A 26333-nucleotide genomic window follows, 5' to 3' on the forward strand; every position below is an offset into this window, starting at 1 on the left:
TAGTCTTGTTCTTTTTTACTGAAATGTTTGCCCCCCCAGAAAGACTTCCGTTCAAGTTTGAGGGGGATAATGCCCCCTGCCCCGTGTGGTTGCGGCACTGTTTGTCATTGCCTCTTTATCAATTTCACGTCATCACTCATTGTGGCGATTAGCTAGAAGTGACAGAAAAGCAACGCTAAGTAACAAAAATTAAATTTCCATTCCCTCTCTCTACTGCATGAATCACTATTACCAAATGGTAGACTTGGGAAACAAACTTCAAACTTCATAGCAACACATCCAAGAAAAACATCCAAACACATTAGGCACCTTTAATACAAGACTACTCAAAATGTCACAACTGTTCTAGATACTGAAAGTTACGAAACCATTTCCCGAAGTCTGAATCAGGGAGATTTCCCCCCTAATCCTAGTACGACATTATTCGGAATCCCACACACCTCAATAAATCACAAAATCAATAAGTGGCTTTGTTATGTTGCTAGAGTAATAGAGGATATAATTGTAAAGATTAGTGAGAATTCCAGGTAGGTATGTGTTCTATATTTTTCACAGGGGGGGCAAAGCAGGCTCTCCAGGGGGGGCAGTTGCCCCCCTGCCCCCCCTCTAGCTACGGGCCTGTACACATGTGAGCTACTGAAGCGACAAAGGATGAAATTTCCAAATCCTGACACACTTGGTGATAATTTTTTTTAACCAATTTCAATGGCAATATTTAAGTTTTAAGCTTTTCCAGCTTGGTTCCCTGAAATACGTAAAATAGAGGTTCCACTGCATATTATATATAATATATTTTGATTTTCAATGCTTTACCATCATATCAAAGTGAGCTTGCAGTAATGTTAAAAGAAACAACATGTAAGTATGCGGTCTTTCCATCAATTTTGCTCTTAATCATTAGGAGAAATGGAAAACATTATTCATACCTGCTCCTCACACATTTGGGAGAAGTCCTCAGTGTGGTGAGTGTAGTATTTGTATAGCGAGCGGTTGATCTGCTGGCCAAACAGCTCAGCATCTTCTTCGTCCAGGTCCACCCACCTCATGTTTCAGTTTATGCAGGTCTGAAAGCAAAAATGAATAGATTAACTTAATCTTTATAACATAGTGGATCCCAACTGTGTAATTCCGATAATATGTTAGTATATGCACATGCTTTCTACTGATCTAATTTTACACACGTCCATAAGAACATACTAAACAGGTTTTCTGATTACTTACTGCATTTTTTTTACAGAATGAAATTTCCGACTTGTTTATGTGAGTAGGTTGGGCATGACAGATTCCATACTCCTTCATGAATAGTGTAACTATTTATATGTTTTAGTAGGTTAGGTTCATTAAGTGTAATTACTTAAGTATATACTTTCATTTGTCTCCTGCATGTGTATGCAACATGTTCCATTTTATATGAATGCTTCAGACAGTTTTTACAAGCACAACCTACTTTTCACAACATAAATGCTAGTAAATTAACATTTCTTGTATATTTAAAATGCACAAATTAGTTTCTTTGAACTTGAAATTTACTTCTACAATAAAATCCAGTATTCCTCATCCTCCCTGGGTGCAAAACTCATTACACAATTGGAAACAAAGCATATGCATGTATGCATAGTGAATTCATATAATACACAACAGGCACACATATGACAATGAGATTACCACCCAGCATAAACAATGGTATTTATCCCATTTAAGCTATGCTGCTGAGAGATTTAATATATTAATTCTTAGCTTCATAAGAATTTCATTTTTATTATCGATTAGATGAGAAACTCTTCACTTTGATGAAAATACCACTTGAATAATTCCATCGTGCTAAAATGTAAAGCTTAGGGCAACCAAATGCTGAATGAAATTCTCAAGGATATAATTATGGTGGTGCCACTATTGGAAAAGTTTGTCTTTAAATGGCCCAATTTCAAACCACAGAGAAGCGATAACAAGGCCGGCACCTTGACTGCTGTCATATGTGAAATGTACACATTCTCTATTTGATAGTCCTTGCACTTATATTTCACGTTGCCTGTACAAAAGCCTGGGTTTTTATTTGTGAAAAAAAATATTACTTTCAATGCTATACTATGCATACAAATATAAGGTGTGGAAAATACTTTCCCATGCTATACTGTGCATTCAAACACCAGGATGAGATTCTGAGGCAGCTTAGACATGCCATAAAGCTCTGAACAATGTGACAAATACACAGCAAAACATGGTGCAGGTTCCAATTGTTTAGTTCCAAATTTATTATTGTACATATACATTTCTTACATTTGGGTCCCGGGTTTGAATCCTGGCTTGGGCATGGACCTTTGTGATGTCTATTCATCAATTTCATCATATCATCACCCATCCCCATCTTCACAAATTAGCCAAAAGTGGCACAAGAACCGAAGTAAAATAAATCACATCGAAATAAAAAAAAAACATGGTTCGATTTCTAATTATGTCTGTTAACACACAATTCAGAGTCTTAGTGATTACTTACTGCAAGTTTTCTGTTCTACTTTTTTCCCATTAAATATATCCCTACGTAATTCTTTGTTATGGCCGCGGTGGCTCAGTCGGTAACGCGTCTGACTACCATGCTAAAGGTCCCGGGTTCGATCCCCGGCCGGTTCAAATCCGGGAACTTTTCTAACGGTGGAAGCGGCCCCGGCACCTACCCAGCGTCGAATAACATGGGTACCTGGGGGGTAAAGGCAGTCAGGGGCGTGATGCTGATCACATCACCCCCACTCACGACCGGATCAAGAAAGTGTGGGGCGTTACCCCCACACCCCCTATACGCCTTCATGGCGTGGTGCTATGCACAGGGGAACACTTTACCTTTTTTTTACGTAATTCTTTGTTTGCGAGCAGCCATCATTTAGGCCAGCTGTGCACCAGATCCGACATGACACTACCAGTAACTTTTTGTTGCAAACCGACCCGGGAAACATTTAACATGGGGCTCTTATGGTTCGCCTCACACCGGACATTGTTCTCAGTGAACTACCTGCATGTGACTCATCACTGTATCGCAGCACATATTATATGTAGGCACAGAGAAATGTATTCTAGTTCAAATACTCTCTGATGTAGGTTTGACGGTACGATCAAGGTTAAAAATGGAGTTTGATCCAATGAAGCTAATCATCCTTGTCCAAGCAAGGCCTCCATTGTATGATTATTCCTTCACTGGTTACCATAATAAAGACAAAATTGATGCGCTATGGCATGAAGTGACACAATTACTTTACCTGAAAAAAAAATAGGTCTATTGGAAATTATACTGTATTTGGACAGAGAATGTAGTGTACAAAATGTATCGTACATTGTATAAGAAAACAAATTTCAGTCCAGTTTGATATTTATTGCTCTAACAGCTATGTGTTTGCAATTCGCAAATTAAACTTTTTATTTTCTGCAGGGAGTTCATCTATTGCTGGATTGATGTCTAAACAGGAAGTATATTTACAAGGAAATCTACTTTCTTTTGAGAGGAGATAAATTAACATTATAATGAAAAATAATTACAAATACAATATTAAACAAAGCTACGCAATTGATTACTCATTTCCTCACACAAAAAATGTGTTTCCAAAGCTTCAATGACTTTCATGTTTTCACGTAGCTACATGTTAGTGCACTTTTCTTTTGTTATGCAACACATTTAGTTTTTGTACCACCAAAATATCAAAATCAAATTATCATATTTGGAATAACGTGCCAAAACGGCAGGGGAATGGAAACATCCCTGGTAGTAATGAAAATTAACTTTTGTTGCCAGGAATAATTGGCTCCCTGATCTCCCCGTACCTCTCAAACCTGTCATGTTACACCCTTCCCAACTTCATTTTTGTTAGTAATTTGTAGTTATGTTGTCATGAAACACTGCCATGAATGGAATTAAAGTAATCAATGCCTCTTTTGCGCTCTCGCCATCTAAGTCATGCATGTAGGATGAGACTAATGGATGATATATTCCGCAAACAGCTTGCCCCAAAATTCGTTGCACAAAATCACGTCCACTATCATGATTTGAGCAAGCGTTTCAGATCGTGTTGTAAACACACTTGATAAGTATTGCAGTTGCAGTGTTATTTAAGACACAAATATAACAATTATTCTAAATTTAGTCCTTCGCATTTTGCTTAGTCTCGTAACAATGACCAAAGATGTTATTTACCACAAACAAACGTATAAAGGCAGGCAATGTCCAAAAGAAATATAGGACTAGGGAGCCTGTCTGTTGTGAAAATAGGGCCTCTTCAATAGTGTAGGGGCTAATGCTGACACCTTGTAATCGAGGGGTATGGAGTCCGTTATCTGGTGGAAGCACATTTTTATCTGTAGGTCGACAACCGATTAGTCCATCCGAGCATAAAAATAAATTACAAACTAACTTCAACTTGTGGAAATGCCCAGTGAGAGAGATGTTCCAAAGTGGAAAATTGTGTATTTTTTTAAAAAAATGCAGTGACAAGAGACATTGAAACGACATAAAGCTATAATCATTCTTCACAATTAATACACAAACAATTGCACACAGACATGCACACACAACACATTAATTCACCATGGGGAAACTTAATTATAAAATCCCCACTTCAATAAGACCACCAAGTGTTAAACAGCGGGTGTATTTCCATGCACATAACATTTGTCTTGCTCCAAGTTTGCTCCCGCTTGCCGAAACACGTTATTTCAGCAAATTTCCCATCGACCTGCGCCACTGACATCAAATTGAATATCATCCATTCGTTGCTAAGTACCTTTGTTGTTAGGTTAGGTGGGTCACGTTTAGACCTCTTACTATTAATAAAAACATCCTTAATCCTTTTGTTGTTAGGTTAGGTGGGGTAAATTTCTTATATCAGACAAACAGATTTCTTCAAATTTACAGGAGAAATTACTTACCGAATGCAGTTTCTTTATAGTTGTGGAAGTTTGGGGAAGTGCTTTCTCACATTGTTCATTGAATTTTGCAGGTAAATCATTTATTTTTCGATATAAATGTGTGGCCAATGCATGAAAGCTGTTGCATCCATTTCCTTCCAGTTGGATGTTGCCTGTGTGTGATGAGGTAATCATGGGTCAGTGTTTCCAAACACGTGTTTTTGTAACTGAAGAAGGTATGTTTCCGAAAATGGTTTGTGGGGCTATGCGAGAATGGTGGGTGGGGTTACGCATTTCGGTAAAAATTTACTATCCTTCAGACACCTCTAATTTTTTCGTTTCGTCAATTTTTGACATTTGTACTTACATATCTGCTTCGCGGAACATTCCTGAAGGTGTATCAACATTGTGTTGATGAAATTTGAACTATGTTTCCTAACCTAACCGAACTAACCTAACCATACGTCAATGGTTCGTGGGGCTAGCACCAATAGTTTGCAATTATTTCCAATATCTAGATCCTGATACTAACACGACACCAAATTTTAACTATGTTTCCTAACCTAACAGAACTAACCTATCCACTTGCCAATGGTTCGTGGGGCTAGCTATTCTCCATTGGAGAATTAATTTTCAACGAACAACATGAATTTCAGCTATGAAACATTCCCACATCACACAAAACACCTTCCGGATGTTCGACAATGCTACAGGAACTTATTACGGTAAGTAGTTTCTTCTGTACAAAGAAATAAATGTGTCCGAAGGATAGTAAACAAGTACCCGCATTTCTTTTCCTAAACCAATTTTTAACTATTGTAACCTAAACATGACCCAACCTAACCTAACCTTGCCGGAAATGATTTGTGGCCTATGTATAAATGGTTTATGGGGCTACGTAAGTATTTTTGGGTGTAGTGGAGTGGAAACACTGCATGCCGAGTGCGGTAGTAAAACTGTGACCGCCATTTTGCATGTTACCAAAGGCAAAAAGAAACAAAGAAAAGTTACTCGATATGTCGCAAATAGAGCTTATTTCGGTAACGGTTCCGATTGTTTTATGATTTCTCCTAGCACAAAGACTAATTATCGTAGAATTTTGGAAATCATTGTCACATGAAATTTGAACCTTCCTTAAAGTAACTAGCGCTGTTTGGACTAAAAAAAAGTTATTTATGTTGAAAAAAACAACTTGAAAATTACCTTACGCACTTCTCATGGACAACATATTCTCAGTCGACAAGCGACAGTAAATATCGTAGAAGCGTGGGAATGAATGTAGAAGTAAATTGGAACCTTAGTAGAAAGCATTTCAGGACTTAATTTAATGCTAAGGGAACCAAACCTAACATGCCTAACCTAACCACGTTAATATATATTGAACAAAATATTAAGTGATCGCTAAAACTTTGCAGCACGTGTTAACAGACATAAATCGAAATCGAACCATGTAAAAATTGCATTCGTAGCATGATGAAATCGCAATAAAACAAAAGGAACTTGGGCCCTTATTTCCGTGAAATGCCACCTTCAACAATGTTTCTCAATGCAGAATACGTAAGTACGAATATTCAAATTAAATGAAGTAGCAAATTTGAGCCGTTTGTCCAATATAAGAAATTTACTGGAAAGGGTTTGTGGGGCTAACGTCGATGGTTTGTGGGGTTAACGCCAATGGTTTGTGAGTCTAACAAGGTATTAGCATAATTTCAAATCCGGCCACGAAATTAGGTATTTTTTGGTGAAGAAGGTTGGAAACACTGCATACACTCCAAATCGACAAAACACTGCCACAACGCGCGATGAACCAGTACGCTATCGTCACATTGCGTGTTACAGAACCGGAAAAACAGTGAGTACTCGTAAATTTAAAAAAATAGACATTATTTTCATTAGAAATTCATTATTACACCCAAAGAAATGTTTCGCAATGTAGAATTTTACGTTAGCAATGTAAAAAAGTGCGAAAGAAATGATTTCTAGGTGTTTCCACTATACGGAAGTAGTACCTAGGGTTCTTAGCATTAAACAAACGTCCCTAATTACTTCAACACCTGATCGCGTAATATCTGGTCTCTAGCACAAACTCCCTTCGAGCCTCGCAAGAAAATATGCAAAAACTCGTGTCAGAGTCGACCGGAAATCATGAACGCCTGGCCCCATAAGATACATTTCAAAGAATTTCTCCGCTAAGTAATATTTGGTGAAGGTTTTCAATGTGCTACTTAGTTACTCCATGCTTCTACTTATTTCTTATAATCATTTCCAGTAGCCTATTCTGAGACACTGCCTAGTACTATTATAAAATATGATAAAAATCATTAAACATTCGGAACTGTTACCAATATTATTTTATTGTAAGAAGATTGTGTGTACCAATGCTTTGAAAATGTGCAGGAAGTATATTATGAAGAAATGTGGCCCATGAAGTAATGTACGATGTTGGAAAATCTAGCATTGAAAATTCGTGCTAACATCACCGACGTAGCATTGAAAATACATTATACATTTAAATATACAGCAAATTGTATGTGAATTCGAAATACAATTATATCTTTATATAAAATGTGTATTACCATATGCTTGTAGTAAGCGTCCGCAAAGAATCTTCAAGATTCACTCACATATGTGTACGAAAACAATAAAACGGGCGCCAATGCAGGCGAGAATTTAAACAGTGTTGCCACTTTGGAACGGCATGCCAAACTGGCGATAGACACTTTGGAGGGAAATTCGAAACTCTTAGAATGGTTGAACTCCCATGTTTCTCTTTCTGAGAATAATGATGAAGCATGGTAAAATTCCGGATTTTTGAAAGTATTCAACGACATTTAGAAATAAATCCATTTATTACACTTACACACAAAGCAGCAGGATGCCGAAGGGAAAAATATTTCTTCTCGCAATTCAACGTCGGGAATTTTAGGTTGTTCCGAAAATTAATAATGAAAATAATTATTAGTTAAACCATCTACATATGGTGAAGAGTTTGAATTTAAATTGTTCTATTATTTAATAACGTATTGCTTGTAAGTATTGGGTTTTCTCAGTAATGCCATAAAAATTACAAATGAAGAACCCATGAATTATGATGGTTATGGTTGTTGTGACTTGTGATAATCTGTAATAGCCGGCTTCAGCGAAGTGGTTATGGTAATCAGATTCGAAGAGATATACGGAGCATACAGGGAGATTATATTCCACGATGAAAGAAAATACCTCGACAAACGTTGTAAACCTTGGAGAAACTCATTTCCGTAAGTAGTTTCTTGTGTAAAATTGAAGAAATGTGTCTCCGATGTATGAAACTGTTACCTTTCCCTTCTGTTTCGCTTCCGTAACACACAATATGGTGCGTGCCAAGTTGACTAGTGTCATGGATCAGTGGGTTCACAGTGTTTCCAACCTCGTTAACCAAATAATGCCCACACACCATTCACGCATAGCCCCAAAAATCATTGGGAGCGAATTTACAGTATAGAGAAAGTCTCCAATTTTGTTAATTTTCGGTATACTAACTAATTTTGACCTCCTAATCACGAATCTGTTGAAAGAAACCGGGGGTCACGTCTGAAAATTTGAAAAAAGCCGATTGAATTTTTTATATATATAGGTGTATATGCGTAGTTTTACGAACAAAAATGTAATATCCTGTCATTGTGTCCAACCACGCCATTGTTTTACAAGAAAATGATTTATGATGTTCAATTCTTGTACAATCCCTATTTATTCGATGAATGTAGGGGTGAAATGAGTGCTAATGGAACCTAACCTAACAGGCCTAACCTAACCTCGTGTGAATGGTTCGTGGGGCTAACGACAATGGTTTATGGGGCTACCCGTGGATGGTTTTTGGGGCTAACGTCAATGGTTTGTGGGGCTACCCGTGGATGGTTTTTGGTGCTAACAAACAATTTTTCATCAAAATGTACAATTTCCAGACGTGACCCCCGGTTTTTTACAACAGATTAGTGATTAGGAGGCCAAACTTAGTTAGTATACCGAAAATTAACGAAATTGGAGACTTTCTCTATATTGTACATTCTAGCAAATCATTGATGCATAGCCTCACAAACCATTCACGGTAAGGTTAGGTTAGGCAAACATAGTTAAAATTTCGGGTCACAAATGTATATTTCGTTCCACCATGTTCTGGCAAAAGAATGGCTTGATTGGAAACACTGACAGGAGATTATGTCATCGAACGTGCGGAACATCCGGGTCTCAAGTAGAGGAAGGAAAGAAAAACAACGGCAATTGTGTGTCGGAGATATACTTTTCATGAAACAGACATGAATTCCCGCTCAAGAATATTCAAAAAGGAAAGAAAATACCTCCAGGAACTATCTAAATGCTACTAAAACTCATTTCAGTAAGTAATTTCTTGTGTAAAAATGAAGAAATCCGTTGTTCGGAGATGCAAGTGTTACCCATATTTTTTTTTTACAATACCATATCTTGTGTCAAGCAATCTAACCTGATAGTTAATTACTGAAGGAAAGTACATTCCCAATAGTGTTGCCGTCGAGTAGATATTGCAGAGAACATTTTTTCTGTAGCCGGCAGAAGCGAAGAGGGAGGACTTTTCGCTACCCTGAAGAGGTAACAAGAGGAGAGGGCGCCAATGCAAGGGAAGAGCGGGGATGACTTTGGGACAGTGTGCTACAGGGTTATTCATATGCCTGTTCAGGGGTCCAGTTATCTGTCGGGCTTGCTGACACAGGTGGCCAGTGTTGTTACATTGGATTGGCAGAAAAGAGCTAAATCCCACCTAAAATGGGATACTATTTCTCTGAAACATCTAGAGCTAGACTGCAAAGCCAAGTCTGAATTGAACTACAACTGAGACCGGTCGGATAATAGACAAAAATATAGTTCCTTGGTGCGATTTGTGATTTGGACAAACCTTGCTCCAAAATACTAAGTTGGCAACAATAGTACGTATAGCTGGAGTTCCCTTCCACAATTTGGCTGCAGGTGCAGAATTCTGTCGTCTGCTTACTGCACAAATGTCAAACTGACCCGAGAAATGTGTGGTTCTTCTTCTTCCCCTTTTCACCTCATTTACAAAGAAACAAATGAAGAATTGACAAGGCTCGACCACTATTCATTGGATTTTCGTGGTAACTGTCTCATGAGTGGTAGTTTTTGCTAGGAGTGTTTGTGGCTAAATCACAGCGGATTGCAAAAAAGAACGAAAAGGAACAAAAATCTAGATTGAAGGCATGTTTTTTTTTTGTTGGAGGGGGGGGGGGTGTAGGTAATAATGCCACTGATTCTCGCCAATTATCATTATTTTTTTGCATACAGATTTTCCTATCAAACAGCAATGGTGTTTCAGACTTCGAGAGCATGTATCTTTCTCAATGCACATTCATTTTTACAAGACCTTATCTTGGACAGAATGTTATAGCCTGCCCCTTATATCAGCCTCAGGAGGCTCAACAGAAACAATTTTTGTCAATATTCAATCTTTTTAATGAATCAGCCCTTGGTCTTGTGCAGCAGAGCATGCTGCTATGGTGTAAATTAATGCTATCAATTGGTTCATTCTCAAGTGGCATGTATCATGTCTCGTTTGTCACTTTGCCATCTCTCTAATATCATTAATTTTTGTTTTCTTGTATTTAGTTTCTGGGTAGGGTGACTATCTCTTGATGGTTTCAACCTGGGGCACGACCTTACCAGACCAAAAGTTACAACTATTACAAGACATTCATAGCAAATGTGTTTCAACAATAAGCATAATTAGTCTTTTTTGTGGCATGTTCTTATCACTCCAGGTTATGGGTTTTATTCCCAATATGGCCATATTGCCCATTGATTATTTTAAAGCAGTGGGCTCAAGTTTTGATTGAGTGGTGATTTATGGATGTGAATTTACTATATAAATTGAATTCTCTGCATGTCAGGTAATCCCACGGGGGATTATGGCGCAGGTTACGCCATCGAGATTTTTTTGGGGGGGATTTTTACCTTCAAATAATATAAAATTCAACATTTATATATTTTTTAAAAAAATATACGAGGGTCACTATTTATATTTTGAGCCTAACAATGAAAAAACAGGAATTTGAGCATTTGTTTGCACCAATTGACGCGAGCGTCTTTTTGAGTTTTTGTCAAATTGTGTGGGATCCAATGAGACCATACCTTTCTCACAGCTAAATGATCATGTAAAATTTTATATATGCTGATGGAACTAATGCCTATGGTTGCCTCAATCTCACAGTATGTCACATGACGATCTTGCAGTATTAGGTTTTGCACAGCATCAATGTTTTCTTGAACAACAACTGATTTTGGACGACCTTCGCGAATCTCGTCGGTGAGCGAATGGCGGCCACGATTAAATTCGTTTTACCAGCGTTTCACAGTGGCAAAGGATGGGGCTTCATCGCCAAATGTGGAAGTAAGTTGATCGATGCACTCTTGTCTTGATAATCCACCTCCAAAATCGTAAAAAATCATCGCACGAAAATGTTCACGAGTTAATTCCATTTTATTATTGTCGCGCAATCTCCAAGGCAACATAAACAACACAAATGAAGCTATTGACAAAACATTTGAAGTACGTTATGGTCAATAATGCCAGACGATTCCATGCAAACGTCAAATCGCGCCTAACTTCAATCAGTGTTGCCAAGGCTCAAAATATAAATATTGGCCCTCGTATGTAAAAATTGTACACCTTAAATGCATCATATTTAATCCATTAGATGAAGAAAGAAAGGTGTTCAACGATATTATCGATGGGGGAGGGGGAAGAAATATCCAACTCTTACATATTAGGCCTTAATTGACACGTGGGTTCTGGGGGGGTTCTGAAGTAAACGGAGGGGAATAGTATCCAATTATAGGTCTTAGATTATTTTAGTTAGAGGGTTTGGATTGATTTGGTGTTTTAAGTCCACTTTATGCACAGTAAGGCTAATTGGGACTGGACCTACAGCTTAAAGTGGGATCCGAACCACTATGTGCCTCCACCGGGTATCGAACCCGGGATACCTTGATTACAAGGTGAGGACGCTACCACTGCGCCATCGGGGAGGCCCTTTAGTTAGAGGGGATTGAACATTAAATTGAGGGGGTATCCAGTTCTTGTGTATTACTGTTGTCTTATACTGTTGCAAAAATTCTGGTGTGGAGACTGGGAATTAATTTTTTGGAGGAGGCAATATCCACTCTTCAATATCAACAGTAAGTGTAAAATTGGCATGGAAATTTTTGTAGGAGGATTGAGTATGAAATTTATAGGGGGAGATAGGAAGCTCTTGATAAAGTGTTAAATTTCAGTTTGTCAAGAAATTTCTGTAGTGGAGAGAGAGTTCGAACATTAAATTTTGGAGACTGTATTTAGCGATATGGTATCTACATGTTTTCGACCCGGACATGCCAAAAGAGAAGCTGGAAAAGACTAAATATCCCGGGATCCTAAAAAAAAAGTATAGACACCCCCATTAAATTAATATTCTTGAAAGCCTGCAATGAAATGGATGTAAAAATTTTCTTGCTCGTTTCGCTCGCATTAGTGTGTTGCATATATGCTTGTTTGGCGCATTACTAAAGTGAATGTGAAGTTTTATGCTCTAGCTGCATTACAAGACATGTGATATTCACAATGTTAATTAATAACATAATTTCTTAAGATATAATGTTTTGGTTAGTATACTGCTTAATTTAAAACAGGTGCATCATTTGAAACAAAAATATATCGAATCCATATTTCTAACTTCATGTCACAGAAACTTTTACTTTAACAAGTTAGATTTGCACTGAAGATAATATCCACTTCATTATTGTTATGAGTTATTAAAATATATTTACCACAAGAAAACGTGGGGGGAGGTGGGGGGCGATGAGTTCTTTGAAAGAAAAAACGTATTATGTTTTTGCCCTGAGCTTGAGAATTTCTAGCTAGGTTTCTGTAATGTCTCGCAAAATAGAATCGGTCATGCAGCTGGAGCGTGTTATTTGGTTTGCCAAGGTTGAATTTTCTATCTTTATCTTAAGTTGTGGAACAGTTTGTGTTAAAAACTCAAATCTCAAATTGTGAGTTTTATAAACCCTCACAATCAATGTGCTAGCTTTAAGTTTTTTTGAAAATCGAACAATAGAAAAACTATGGGCAGTTTAACATGGTATTTCATTCAAATAAACATCATTTATTATGTATTCAACAAACATATTTTGTGGGAATTATGATGAACGATTTTCGGGGCAGTCTTGAGTGATGGGCACCCCTGTTTATGGAGGAGGGGCAGGGAAAGTGTGTTCAGTAAAGCTGAGAGAAAAGTTACTTTCGGTAGACACACTGTCGTAATTAAATACTCTGTGGGGATTACAATGTGGTTTGAGGGCACGAATGATATGATTTTTGGGGTGTGGGGAGACACATGATATGATTTGGGGGACGCATGACATGATTTTGGGGGGATTGTGCCATTGGCCTTTGGGGGATGGGTACCCCTGGGTAAGAACATACTGAACAGGCATAATGCATCATTTGTGCTTTTTGATTTGGCACTTAGAACAGTGTTTTTAACATTGTCAAAAATTAGCCTGAAGAAAATTCTTCGTGTAGCTTGAATACTTATTGCTTATTTCATTTTCATTGTACATCTATTTAAAATTTGAAGCAATGATTTTTGTGTTGTTTTAGTGTATATTAGCTATAAATCTTATGCATAATTGGATATTATCTATCAAATGCACTAGATAAGATTTCATCTATGGCCAACGCATGACCCTACCGTGTTAGAGTGTAGACAAGTTGCAGCTGCATTTACTATGTATCTACCATATGATCCATAGATTGTATTAAGAACATTGGGATATCCACAGTTTATTGCGTACAGATTTTTTAACGATCTACAGAATGAGGATTCGTATGTAATTTAATTACAGGATATTTTATCTTTGTAGTATGCACAGTTCGCTGAATAGGCAAATCGAGATTATTTTTAAAAAAATATCTTATTGGTATTTATGCACAAAATATATTTTTGCTGTTATTTGTTACAAATAAGTCAGTATAATGTCTATTGGTGATTTTTTTCTCTCACTGATGGGCAGCCAGGCCAGTCATATAATTTAATGTCATGATAAATTACCATTTGCTAGGTTTTCAGTTGTAGGAAATGTTAGAGCTTCACATTTCTTACTTTCTAGGACAATAGCCTCATCTATTTAGCTTCATTTGTTGACACTAGGTGTAGTGCAGTTGTATTCTGGTGTCAGGGTGGTGCAAGGAAATTGTGTTCAACCAAGTAAATTCTGTGTTCAAGTTCAGAAGATTCAAGAAATGTGTGCCTGCTGTTTTCCACATAATTACATTTACTTAATTGGTTAGCATGTACCACGTGACCATATGCTACTCCAGAACATAGTGCAAGCGGTGCAGACTCCACTATGTGACAACAAATCAATGAAGTAGACAACTCAGTGCTACACTCTGTAACCAACTAGACATGTAAGTGCAAAGAGAGTCAAATAGTGCAGATAAGTAGATGTTGTTAGTGAGATGTAATGAATTGTTGCCTCTCATGGCCAGACATCAAGTTCATTTTAGTTGTGTTCCATTATTCTTTGGTAGGTGTATCAGCCTATCAATTTTTTCTTCATTACTCTTGTAGTTTATGATTAATTGATTGATTGAGTTGGTGTTTTAAGTCCACTTTATGCACAGTAAGGCTAATCGGGACTGGACCTACAGTTTAAAGTGGGATCCGAACCACTATGAGCCTCCACCGGGTATAAAACCCGGGACCCCTTGATTACAAGTTGAAGATGCTACCACTGTGCCATTGGGGCATGGGTGAAGATGATTGGTTCATAAGGGTACTTTTTCATCCTTTGCTGATTAGTTGCTTACAACCAGAATAGTTCGTTACTTTACTTCTAGGGGCAAATAATGTGATTCACTTTTTTCTAATGTTCATAATTGCAAGGGGTCCCGGGTTCGAATACTGGCCTGGGCATGGATATTTGTGAGTATCCATTCATCAATTTCATTACTCATCCCCATCTTCGCATATTAGCCAAAAGTGGCACAAAAAGCAAATTAAAAAAAAGCAAATGAAATCACAAAATCTGTCACGTGCCACTTCCGACGACACAATGAAAAATGCTAGGAAGAAATGTTTCCCTAGAGCGACGATAGATGGCAGCACGCCATATAAAGAAGAGCAGAGCTCATTGTATAAACTAGGAGCGGAGAAGACCGATTATATATATTATAGTAAATGCAAAATATATAAAAGAAGAGTATAAAAATTATAGAAGGAGTGAATAAAATGTTGTATATAGCAAATGAAGATAATTAAGAATATGCTCGCATATGAAACAATTAGGAAAGTTAATAATTGAGCAAATGAATTCAGAAGTGTATCTCTTTCTCCTTTATGATCTTCTGATGAGGAGAATATTGTCAGCTTTTGTATTTGTCCGTCCCTCGGTGGCGCTGTGTCCAAATTAGACGCCCCGGAGCACTTACCGTTGCGCTTCTTATTAGACGCACTGGGCCATAGGCAGTGCTTGCTGTTAGCGATCCTGTGCTATCCCCCTTTTGGTCGTTACATAGGAGGTGGCACTACTGTCAGTCTAGTCGACCCTACTCTTTCTATAAGTATAGCTTGTATCGTTTGCCAAAGAAACGGGAAAAGCGAGCACATATATGTAATAAATAAGATTACGCTTTAAAAGGAAAGACAATAAATTAGAAGAAAGAAAAGAAGAATAAGCCTTCTCAAAAATTAGAAGGAAGAAGAAGCCTTTTCCTAAATAGAAAGAAGAAAAGAAGAAGTAGTCTTTTCCAAAAATAGAAGAAAGAAAAAAGAAGAATAAGCCTTCTCCAAAATTAGAAGAAGGGAAAGAAGAAGAAGTCTTTTCCCAAAATAGAAGGAAGAAAAAGAAGAAGGTCTTTTCCAAAAACAGAAAGAAGAAGAAGTATTTTCCAAAATAGAAGGAAGAAAAGAAGAAGCAGCCTTTTCCCAAATCAAAGATAGGAAGGAAGAAGCCTTTTACAGAAATTACGAGAAGAAGGAAGAAGAAGATTTCCTTTCAAGAAGAATATAACCGACGTAAATTTGGAATCAACATATATATATATATATATATATATATATATATATTTCAATGTACATACAAACTTCGCTATATATTTTCTCTGTATTGTGTATAGTTTTCAGAATATAGATCCGCATTTAACTATATCCTCTTGGCTATAAAACACTTTCTTATGTGGAATTCTCGAATAAAGAACCTATCCCCTGAGATTAAGATATCTGTAGCCGTGGTATAAATAACATGTAAGTACGTACCCCAAGGGCGTAGCATAGTGGCGCCGAACGTGGGGCTGGTAGAATCGTGAATAAGAAAGCCAAAATGGAGGAAGAGAATAAAATTGAAGGTGAGAACAGAGAAACTATAATGGAGGAAATGGAAGACAGAAAGGAAATATTAATCTGCTGTGGAAAAGAGAGAAATGAGGAAGAAACTATCCTATGCAGGTCATTCAAAGAAATGAAACATTGGACATGCGAGAAGATAAGAAGAGAAAAGTACATAGGAATAAGTAAAAGAGGAGATTATGTATGCAAAAATTGAAGGAAGAAAGAATAAATGAAGAAGAAGAGAAGAAAAGGGAAAAGGAAGAAGAGAAAATGAAGGAAAAAGGAAATAAGACGGAAGAGGTGAACATGATAGAAATGCTCCAGAAGTTATCAATGAAGATAGAAGAGAAGATAGATGAAAATAGTAGAAGATTAGAAAGAAAGTCAGATGAGAATAGCAGAGAAGCAAAAGAGAATAATAGAAGACTCGAAGAAGAGATAGATGAGAATAATAGAAAATTAAAAACACAGATGGAAGAAAATACCAGAAGATTAGAAAGAAAGTTAGACGAGATGTTTGACAAAAGGGAAGGAAAAATAGAGGAAACAATGCTGTCAATCAAGAGTACGAGTTTAGATATGAATAGAAGAAGCGAAGATGAGGTTTCAGAGATTAGAGAAGAAAATGAACAAAGAAATGAAAGTCCGGAAAGGAAAATTGGGGAAAGCGATTCTCACACAGAAATAGCTGTTTCAAGAACAGAAGAAAATGACAGCAAGACAGAAGTAGATGTTTCCAGAATAGCAGAAAACGAAGACAAGATAGAAGAAGCGAAGGTCCTTATAGAAGATAGAAGTTGGAAGATGAAAGAGGAAAGTTTCCAATGACGAGCATTACAGCAAGATAGAAGAAGTAGCTATAAAGTTACGAGAAGAAAACACTCAGGAACTTAAAGAGGTCAAAGAAGAGGAAGATAAGAAAATAGAAGAAGATGAAAGAGGAATAGAAAGAGATGAAACATTTAGTTGTCAACGTAATGATGAAGAAATCCATGTCAAAATGAAGATGAAAGAAGAAAGTTCTAGTGACGAGTCTCTGACGGAGGAAGAAAAGAAGCATACACATAACCGAAGATGTAAACAAAGAAGGAATAAAAGTAAAATGAGATTTAGATATATTCACGTAAAGACATGGAAGAAGAAGAAGATAAAGAAATTAAAAATAGAAAAGAACCTGAAGAAAGTTAATAATATGCTAAAAAGGGTCGACATAGATCAAATAGATTTTGATGCTACTTCGCCAAGGAGAAGGAAGAAAAAGACGAAACGGAAAAGACAAGGAGAGCATGCATTTGATGAAGATGTAGAACATAAGAAGAAGTCTTGGCAGAAACCAGATTGGAAGAAGAGAGAAATGAAAGTAATTTCTTTACTGGAAGAAAGTTGGAAGAGGAGGAAGAAGGATCTTGAGAAGAATAGAAAAGAAAATAGAAGAAAAAGAGGAAGAGAAAAAGAAAACAAGATAATGACAAGCAACGAGTATTTGAAAGAATCGGAAGGAACAAATAAGACTGAATAGTGCAAAGGAAGGAGATGTTAAGTTTTATAGACTGGCAAGCGAACGTTTCTAGAATTAATAAAGTGTCTGAAAGGGTTCCAGTTCACCAGAAGAAAAATTCGTGGAATTATTAGTTTGGGCAAATATTAATGATCTATTTGAAAGAAGAAAATTTTAGTTCTTTAGTGTTAGTTCCTGTAAAAAGATATATAATACCCACCGTTGGAGGAAAATCTATTTTGCAAGTTATATCTTAAGAAAGAATAATGACTGCTAATTTAAGTCACCACTCCATTGAACAAGGAGGCCGATAGTGGAAGATCAAATCTGTAAAAGGAAAGATGCCAAAGAAAGTAATATGGAAAATGGAAGTAAACTTTTCAATTGTACGAACAGAAGAACAAAGAAGATAGAACAGTTAGGCACAGAAGGAAGTTAATTACGAAGAAAACTCTCAGGAAAAAGGAGAAGACAATACGAAAGAAGATCAAAGAGTATCAGTAAAATGAATTCTTTGTAAGCTTAGACGATTATAAGTCATCGTGTATTTAGAAAAGTGAAAAAGTAATGGGTTGTAATCTCAGAAGATAAAGAAAAATCGGTTGTATTCCGAGAAGTGGGTTGTAATCCCAGAAGTTAAAAAAGAATGAGTTGTATTCCGAGAATTGGGTTGTAATCCCAGAAAATAAATATGTCTAGATACAGTGATCAGAATGCTACATTTTAAAAGTAGCTTCACTACAGCTACAGCTACTCTTCCAAAATGTAGCTTCGCTACAGCTACAACTACATTTACCAAAAAGTAGCTCGCTACGCTACTCCTGTTCGCTACTCGCTACTTCGTTACTTTTTGCGCTACTTCTGCATAAAAAAAATGAAAACAACCATATGGGTATTAAAAAAATCCCCTACTACTGGTAAATAGATTCTGTTATTTATTATCATAATTCCAGTCATTCGATAATTTTGATAGCAGTGTTACTTCAGTTACTTAATTTTACTATAGTTTTGAGAATACCATACCTATGCAGGCATATCAATTCAAATTTGATATATGAATATTGCAATTATGGTGTTACCCAAATTAATTATTACAACTATACACAAATAAAATTTGGTAGGATTACGTATTTATGTTCACATCAACATATTTTTCTTCAGAATAAATATATCATTTTTTATAGACTGATATGAAGTCCGCATTTTGAATGAAAAGTACCTGGAGCCCTTTGACTACAAAAGGGCCCGAGGTTCGGTACCCAGCGGAGGCACATAGTGGTTAGGATCCAGTCTCAATCAGCTTATCTATGCATAAAATGAACTGAAAACAAAAACTAGGAAAGACGCCAAGTTGGGAGGATGACATCCTCCTGCTCCTCCATTCCCCACACTGCTCATCATTCATCATTCTTCCTCGTTCTCACAATTAGCTGAAAGTGGCAGAAAGCGACTATAGATAAGAGAATAATTAAATAAACCATTCATCCTCATTGTCATGATTGAGAGAAGTGGAAGAATAGATGAGGAAGTGAACAGAAGAGGACAAATGGGTGGTGGACTATATCAAAACATTCAAAGATTAATATGGAACAGGGTTGTACCTATGAAATGCAAGAAGGTAATATATAACACATACTATGTGCCGATAATTATGTATGGAGCAGAGACTTGGACAATAACAGAGAGAGACAAAAGAAAGATGCAGGCAGTGGAGATGAAATTTTTATGAAGTGTATTGGGAAGCCTATAAGGGATAGAATAAGGAATGAGGAGATCCGACAGACAGTGGGTGTGGTGAAGCTTCAGGACAGGATAGATCAGGCACAGATGAGATGGTTCGGACACATGAAGAGGATGGATGCAGAAAGACTACCAGTAAGAGCTTACAATGCACAAGGAGTTGGAATAAGGCCAAGGGGGAGACCAAGATGTCAGTGGAAAGTGCAGATAGCGGAGAGTGTTAGGAGAAGAGAGGAGTGGTGAAAGACCAGGAAAAAATGGAGATGCTTGACTTCTATGTCGACCCAGCCAGAGGCAGGAAACAGTGAAGGATGATGATGATGATGATGTGATTAGCAAAAGTTCCAGAAAAGTGATGCAAAAATAGGAGAAATACATAAATTTGAAAACTATGTATATTAACTAAAGAAAATTGTCGTTTCTGCAGGAAAGTCAATAACCGTACATACTTTTTGCAATATGATAAAATTATTGAGGAAACTGTCGTGTAAACTTGAGTGTTCTAAACGTATTGTAATTTTAAAATTTGTGAACAAATACTATCGCGAAAATAATTGTAATTCCAGAAACTCTATCATTCTTGTAACAATAATTTCTTGCTGGTGGGATCCTATATACTGACGATGATCAATGCTGTTAGTGTACTGAGCCATTTATTGCTGGCACTATTCCCTTGTCAGTGCAGTGGAAAATCCATCGCTCGTTTTTGCACTGCAAGTTGTGTCTTACACAGCAATTAATGACATTTTGGTGTCTCTTACACCATGAATATCCACAGGATTTGTTCGGGACTGACGCAAACGAGGCATGTTTCTCCCCAAAATTGTGATGCAGCTAAAAAAAACGTAGCTGTTAGCGGGAATATATTCATATACGTATGTCAGTTAGTTATCTGGATATCTGAATTATTCAGATACTAATTAAATAAATTACACAGATATCTATAATCTACAAACTAAATAATCTGTATCTCCATGTAATAGACTGTCTTTATGAACCCCCTGCAAAATTAAGGGTTATTGTCGATTTTTTCTGACGCTGTTGCCACATTCAAAATTCACCTCAAAATGCTGAGAAAAAATGTAAGTGTAGCGAAATTTTCGCTACAACTACAGGAATTTTGTAGCTTCGCTACCGCTACAACTACAATTTTCAAAATGTAGCGTCGCTACAGCTACAGCTACAAATTTTGTAGCTAGCTACAGTAGTGACGCTACAAGTAGCTCGCTACTTCTGACCACTGTCTAGATACATGCTGATATGAAATTAAGGCTGATGTGAAGAATTATTGTAGCTGATAGAAACACGTAGAGGGTCAACTTAGAGAAGAGAGAGAGTTCTTTGAAACGGAAAAATCTGAGCTAACTGATAATCTGTAGAGAGATTGCTGAAATAAGAAAAGGGTGAAACGAAAATTACTATTTTGGCAGGACATCGTCAGGTAAAGACTATCTTGGAGAGATTAGACAAGCAGACTTGCAGGAGATGAACTATTGAAGAATTATATTTTAGTATTTAAAAATGACTTGAGAGGTCACAAATATTTCCGGAACATGGTGATAAGATATCTAGAAACAAAAATAGAAAGAAGAGAGAAATAGAGAGATGAGGAAAAATGCTGCATGCCAGGAGATATAATTGCACAGAGATAGTGAAAAGGAATGTAAGCAGTAGAAATCAGAGCCAATGAGAAGAGTCCAATGAGATGTAGAGAAAGTGGAAAATTTATCTATTTCCAAAATATTTTTTCCAATACAGAAATTTTTCATCCTCAAGGAGGGGGATATTGTGTCACGTGCCACTTCCAACGACACAATGAAAAATGCTAGGAAGAAATGTTTCCCTAGAGCGACGATAGATGGCAGCACGCCATATAAAGAAGAGCAGAGCTCATTGTATAAACTAGGAGCGGAGAAGAGCGATTATATATATTATAGTAAATGCAAGATATATAAAAGAAGAGTATAAAAATTACAGAAGGAGTGAATAAAAAATGTTGTATATAGCAAATGAAGATAATTAAGAATATAGAAACAATTAGGAAAGTTAATAAGTGAGCAAATGAATTCAGAAATGTATCTCTTTCTCCTTTTTGATCTTCTGACGAGGAGAATATCATCAGCTTTTGTATTAGTCCGTCCCTCGGTGGCGCTGTGTCCAAATTAGATGCCCCGGAGCACTTACGGTTGTGCTTCTTATTAGATGCACTGGGCCATAGGCAGCGCTTGCTGTTAGCGATCCTGTGCTATCCCCCTTTTGGTCGTTACATAGGAGGTGGCACTACTGTCAGTTTAGTCGACCCTACTCTTTCTATAAGTATAGCTTGTATCGTTTGCCAAAGAAACGGGAAAAGCGAGCGCATATATGTAATAAATAAGATTACGCTTTAAAAGGAAAGACAATAAATTAGAAGAATAAGCCTTCTCAAAAATTAGAAAGAAGAATAATCCTTTTCCTAAATAGAAAGAAGAATAGAAGAAGAAGTATTTTCCAAAAATAGAAGAAAGAAAAGAAGAATAAGCCTTCTCCAAATTTAGAAGAAGGAAAGGAGAAGAAGCCTTTTCCCAAAATAGAAGGAAGAAAAGAAGAAGAAGTCTTTTCCAGAAACAGAAAGAAGAAGAAGTCTTTTCCAAAATAGAAGGAAGAAAAGAAGAAGAAGCCTTTTCCCAAATCAAAGATAGGAAGGAAGAAGAAGCCTTTTACAGAAATTACGAGAAGAAGGAAGAAGAAGATTTCCTTTCAAGAAGAATATAACCGACATAAATTTGGAATCAACATATATATATATATATATATATATATTTCAATGTACATACAAGCTTCGCTATAATTTTCTCTGTATTGTGTATAGTTTTCAGAATATAGATCCGCATTTAACTATATCCTCTTGGCTATAAAACACTTTCTTATGTGGAATTCTCGAATAAAGAACCTATCCCCTGAGATTAAGATATCTGTAGCCGTGGTATAAATAACATTTAAGTATGTACCCCAAGGGCGTAGCAAATCTAATGTTCATAATTGTTTTTCCATGTAATCATACTTGATGGAGCCACAGTGGCCTGATTGCCATGCAGTCGGTTTGATTTTTGAGGTGGATGATCTAAGGTTGAAATTTTTCTGACATTGTCCTCATAAAGTGGCTCTGGTGTTCACTCAGCCTCAAATAAATTAATACAAGGGGTCGCTAGAAGCGTAAGGGTGTCCAGAGCATGCTGCTGATTACATAACCTCCGAGATTGCTTTACCTTAATCATATTTGTATTACTTCTGTGAGAGCTAAAAGTTTGCTATAACCTTCCAGTTGTTGGAGAATGGGAGTGAAGGATCTCTGGACCATCCTTTCCCCTGTAGGGGAAACAAAGTCCCTGTGGGAACTGCAGGGAAAGCGCGTTGCTGTGGACCTCAGCAGCTGGGTGTGCGAGAGCCAGTTTGCAGTTGCGAATCCCACACCACGTCCTTACCTCAGGTGAGTAAATATTATTAAGCTCAACAGAAATTATTACAATAATAATATATTTGTTCTCATTACATTTTTTCAGTACTCGGTGCAGAGCTCCCCCCACCCCCACCCCGTTGGTGTAGTAGTAGTCCTGTCACTTAGTAATCAAAGGGTTGCAAGTTCAATTTTCAACAGACACACTGGACACAACAAAAAGTGGATTTAAGCAATGACACAATGTTTCAACAGAATTCACACGTGTTTCTCAATAGCTGTTAAATGTAATGTGAGTTACAACAAATAATTGCTAACAATTAGCCATTGCTTGCACTAATGTGTCAGATGCCATATTTTACCCTACCCCTGGCTGTCTCCAAGGTGCCACTAGTTTATTATACACAATGACATACTCGTGACAAGGTTAATGTATCACTAGAACATGGTACACTTCTGTTCACAAAAAAGTGGCACACTCGTTTGAGTTGAAATGCAGGTTCATAGGCGATCGTGTCTGGCGGTACAGCCGAAGTAAAGATTCGGAAAGCAGCACCAGCAGGCAGTGTTGCTTACTATCAAACATTCTAACCACTAACTAACTAACTAACTCTAGCCTTCTTAAACCCGAAGGTTCATGGCTGCAGCAACACAGGCCTTCCATTTTTCCCTATCTTGATTAAGTTCTATATACTCTTTTCCATCCCTACCGATTTCCCTTAGGTCCATCTCAACGTTGTCCCTCCATCTTCGTCTTGGCCTTCCTACAGGTCTCTTACCATCAGGTTTCCCAACAAGAATCCTGTAACTCCTCTTTCCTCTCCCATTCGTGCCACATGGCCTGCCCACCTAAGTCTTCTTGATTTAATTATTCTAATAATATCTGGACATGAATACAAATTATGTAGTTCTAAATTATGTAACCTTCTCCACTCACCTGTCTCCTCATCCCTTTTAGGTCCAAAGATTTTCCTAAGGATCTTATTTTCAAATACTCTCAATTTATGTTCCTCCTTCAATGTAAGGGACCAAGTTTCACATCCATATAATACTACAGGCAAAATTACTGTTTTGTATATTTTAACTTTTCGTTTCCTAGATATTAAACGAGAAGACAAAAGTTTATGAAGAGAGAAGTAACATGCATTTCCTGAATTAAGCCTACTTTTTATTTCCTCTTTAATATAATTTTCATTTGTTAATATTACTCCTAAGTATTTGAATTTGGAAACTGGTTCAAACGAGTTGTTCTCAATAATTAGATTTTGATTATTACCTAACACTTAGTTTCGGCCTGTAAGCATATATTTAGTTTTCTCTTTGTTAACTTCCAAACCTATCTCTTTAGCAGTTTTGAAAAATATTTTAGCATTATTCTTAATTGTATTCACATCATCCCCCAGTAAGTGTAACAACTGAGTCACACCATTTAATTTTAGTCCTTCTTTAGTTTCTTTTACCTTCCTAACAGCATATTCTAAGGCAAAATTAAAGAGCAATGGAGATAATTCATCTCCTTGTTTTAACCCATCATGAATTGTAAATTTGTCAGACATATTAATACCCCCACAAATTTTACTTTCTGTTTCACTGGTGCATATTTTTATCATACTAACAAGCTTCTTAGGTATTCCAAACTCTACTAATATATTATGTAATTTATCTCTTTTGACCGAATCATATGCTTTTTTTAAATCAATGAATAGCTGATGGACATTTTGATTATATTCCCACTTTTTTTCAAGTGTCTGTCAGATGTGAAAAATTTGATCTGTAGTTGATCTGTTACGTTTAAATCCACATTGATAATCACCTATAATTTCATTAGCATACGGGGTTAGTCTTGTTAAAAGAATGTTAGACAATATTTTGTATGTTGTTGAGAGTAGAGAAATTCCACGGTAATTATTGCAGTTCATTTTATCACCTTTTTTAAACACAGGAACAATTATGGATTCTTTCCACTGTTGAGGGATTTCTTCTTTATTCCATATTAAACAAATTAATTTAAGAATTTGACATATTAATGAATTTCCACCATATTTAATTAACTCAGCTGGTATTAAATCAATGCCAGGTGCTTTGTTATTCTTTAGCCTTTTAATAGCATCTTTAACTTCAGTCAAGTTAGGTTCTGGAACTAAAGGTTCTGCTCTGTGTACTTCATTTACTTCTGATTTATCTCCTACATGGACATTTAAAAGGTCATTAAAGTAGTTCTTCCATCTATTTAGAATATCGCTTGGGTCAGCTAGAAAATCGCCGTCTTTATCTTTTATCAAGTTTACTTTAGGTTGCCACCCCTTTCTAAACTCATTTACACCTTTATATATATATATATATATATATATATATATAATAATAATAATATGCAGGGAATTTTGTGTCTCTCAGTCTAAAAAAAAATGGCTAACTGAATGATTGCATTGCAAATATTAATTAACTGGACCGTCCGTGGGTACAATCAAAGTAATGTAAATGTGAAAAATTCCTTAAAAATATATTTAAAAAAACGCATTTTTGATGTTTGTGACGAAGTGGTTATCAAAATGCACTAGAATGCGAGGGCCATAGGTTCGAATTTGACCTGAGCATGGAGTCTCTCTTCATCGTCGCGAGTAGCCTAAAATGGAAGAAAACAACACTAAATACTGAAAATAAAAGAATAAAAAATGCAATTAGAATAAGGGAGGTGGAAAAAGTGCTGCTGTAATTCCTGAAAATGATGCAAAAAAACCTTATTTTACTTTCGGAAAAATTGTTTTCCTAGCCCGGGAGAAGAATATATAAACTCCTTCCTCATCCACTTTGGCAAACAGACTCGCAAAGTTGGCACTGAATATATGATGGGAAAAATAGTATAAATCCGAAAGCAAGAAAAGTTTGTCACAGCCAGGGAGGCAAATGAGAGAGCTTCCAAATGATGACAAATCTTTACACAATGATCGCGCTCGCTGCGACAACAACAATGAAAACACAAGAAAAGTTTACGTGCAATATTGTCAATAAAATGGTTATAGAACATTCTCCGTCTTGACTCGATAATTACTCTCCTTAAATTATCGCCCCCCTTGGATACGTGCCTGAGTCAACGCAGCATTTGCTTCAAACTTATTCACAAAATTTTTCAATTATTTCAATTACTGTCCTCACTTGGTCCGTTTCGTGTTTGAATTAACTACACTTATTATTGTATTTTCTTCTCTGCATTCTGAATATTAAAACAAATACTGAACATAAAACAACGAATATTATATTAATATTTAGCTACACTCATTATTGCATTTTCTTCTCTGCGTTCTAAATATTAAAACAAATACTTAATATAAAACAACGGATTTTATATTAATATTTCGACTATTACTACCTTCCACTGATG

The 26333-nt window shown here is 36.6% G+C and overlaps 2 protein-coding genes across 8 annotated transcripts in view; one reads left to right on the forward strand and one right to left on the reverse strand.

The window, feature by feature from the left end:
- Nucleotides 1–7564, reverse strand: part of LOC145997374 (uncharacterized) — a 71613-nt gene extending 64049 nt beyond the window's left edge. The window contains exons 1-2 of one of the 3 annotated variants that reach the window (XM_083134344.1): nt 7464–7564; nt 927–1064 (exon numbers count right to left, since the gene is read on the reverse strand). In XM_083134344.1, coding sequence (XP_082990470.1) covers nt 927–1046 — 120 coding nt within the window. In that variant the 5' untranslated portion in view covers nt 1047–1064; nt 7464–7564. Of the gene's footprint in view, nt 1–926; nt 1072–2494; nt 2530–7463 lie in introns of those variants that run through there. The other 2 variants (XM_083134346.1, XM_083134347.1) reach the window with 2 other exon arrangements.
- Nucleotides 7565–7770: 206 nt separating this feature from the next.
- Gen (XPG-like endonuclease) overlaps nt 7771–26333 on the forward strand; it is a 36214-nt gene continuing 17651 nt past the window's right edge. For 2 of the 5 annotated variants that reach the window (XM_083133608.1, XM_083133612.1), the window contains exons 1-2: nt 7937–8144; nt 22823–22987. In XM_083133608.1, the coding sequence (XP_082989734.1) occupies nt 8038–8144; nt 22823–22987 (272 nt within the window). In that variant the 5' untranslated portion in view covers nt 7937–8037. Of the gene's footprint in view, nt 7814–7863; nt 7917–7936; nt 8145–14231; nt 14360–22822; nt 22988–26333 lie in introns of those variants that run through there. The other 3 variants (XM_083133610.1, XM_083133609.1, XM_083133611.1) reach the window with 3 other exon arrangements.

This window comes from Lepisma saccharinum, chromosome 13 (assembly GCF_977018435.1).
Source record: "Lepisma saccharinum chromosome 13, izLepSacc3.1, whole genome shotgun sequence".
Classification (NCBI taxonomy): domain Eukaryota; kingdom Metazoa; phylum Arthropoda; class Insecta; order Zygentoma; family Lepismatidae; genus Lepisma; species Lepisma saccharinum.